The following is a 1,390-nucleotide window of genomic DNA, read 5'->3' on the forward strand; positions in this document are numbered from 1 at the left end:
CTTTAAAGTCCCCTTCTTAGTAACCAAGCGGCCTCTGAGAAATTTTCCAAATAATGATTGGTCAGCCTTTATAAACCATCCCAACTTTGCTAACAAGGAAAAATTGATATCCTTAAGCCGTCTAACTCCCAATCCTCTTTCCTTTTTAGGTTTGCATAGAAAATCCCATTTGACAGTTATTGCTCTGGTGGTAGAAGCTTCTCCAGTCCATATAAAATTTCGAATCCATGCTTCCATCTTTACAATCAGAGAAGATGGCCACAGATAAATAGAGAAATTATGAATAGGAATGCTGCTCATAACTATCTTCACTAACTCAACTCTGCCTGCCATAGAGAGCAAACGACCTTTCCATCCAGACAGACAATCCTTGAATTTATCCATCAGAGGTAGAATAAGATTATTTCTTACCCTTCCTTTGAAAATCTAAACACCCAAATACCATGTTAGGAATCAGCATTCAGGAATGTTTAACACCTCCTTGATCTGAAGCTTTCTAGCTGCCGGGATGGGGCCAAAATACATATGACTTTTATCTAAATTAAAAGCCTGACCAGAATATGCTTGATACGTGTCTAAAAATTTTCTCAGATGTTTCACTCCATGCAAGTCAGCTTTAATAAAAATAGACAAGTCATCTGCAAAGAGCAAATGTGAGGGTGTAAACGCATTTCTTGGTCCCTGCAAACCCTTCACCAGACCCTTTAGCCTCAATGATTTCAAACCGCGACAAAGAACTTCCTCTGCAAGAATGAACAGCATAGGCAAGAGCTGGTCCCCTTGCCTAGGACCCCTTTCCACTCCAAAAAACCCAACTGGTCCCCCATTAACCACAATAGACAGCCTTGTTGATTCTAGGATTTTTTGAATCCAATCTATCCATTTGGCATGAAAGCCAAATTTTTTTAGAACATCAAATAGGAATTGCCAATCAAGTGTATCAAAAGCTTTTTGAACGTCCAACTTGAGACCCATGCTACCTCCAAAACTCCTTTTGGCCATTAGATTTGCAAGCTCTGAACCAACACCAATGGAAGAGAAGATTACTTTCCCCTTTTGAAACGCCCCTTGTTCTTCAGAAATTAAATGAGGAAGTAGAGAAGATAGGCATGTAGGAAGGATTTTTTGGATTAACTTGAAAACAAAATTCCCAAGGCAAATTGGTCTAAACTGACCCACCTTTCTTGCATTATCAACTTTTGGGATTAGGGTCAGGAAATTGCAATGTACTTCCTTAGTCACCATGCCTTCCCTGAAAAAATTTTGGACAGCCGCACACACATCTGTACCCACAATATCCTAAAATTCCCTAAAAAATGCTCCAGGGAATCCATCTGGACTAGGAACACTATCAGGATCTAAATCAATCATGGCCATCCTGATTTCTTCT

General features: G+C 39.6%; 1 protein-coding gene across 1 annotated transcript; it reads right to left on the minus strand.

Moving 5' to 3' along the window:
* Nucleotides 1–453: 453 nt before the first annotated feature.
* On the minus strand, nucleotides 454–1,002 carry LOC122086139 (uncharacterized mitochondrial protein AtMg01250-like). Its single transcript, XM_042654854.1, has one exon. The coding sequence runs from the start codon at nucleotides 1,000–1,002 to the stop codon at nucleotides 454–456; it is 549 nt and encodes a 182-aa protein (XP_042510788.1).
* Nucleotides 1,003–1,390: the final 388 nt, after the last annotated feature.

Source organism: Macadamia integrifolia, chromosome 8, assembly GCF_013358625.1.
Source record: "Macadamia integrifolia cultivar HAES 741 chromosome 8, SCU_Mint_v3, whole genome shotgun sequence".
NCBI classification, from domain to species: Eukaryota; Viridiplantae; Streptophyta; class Magnoliopsida; order Proteales; family Proteaceae; genus Macadamia; species Macadamia integrifolia.

Coding starts and splice junctions, on each gene's coding strand:
- LOC122086139 (XM_042654854.1), bottom strand. CDS start 1,002: ATGGCCAAAAGGAGTTTTGGAGGTAGCATGGGTCTCAAGTTGGACGTT.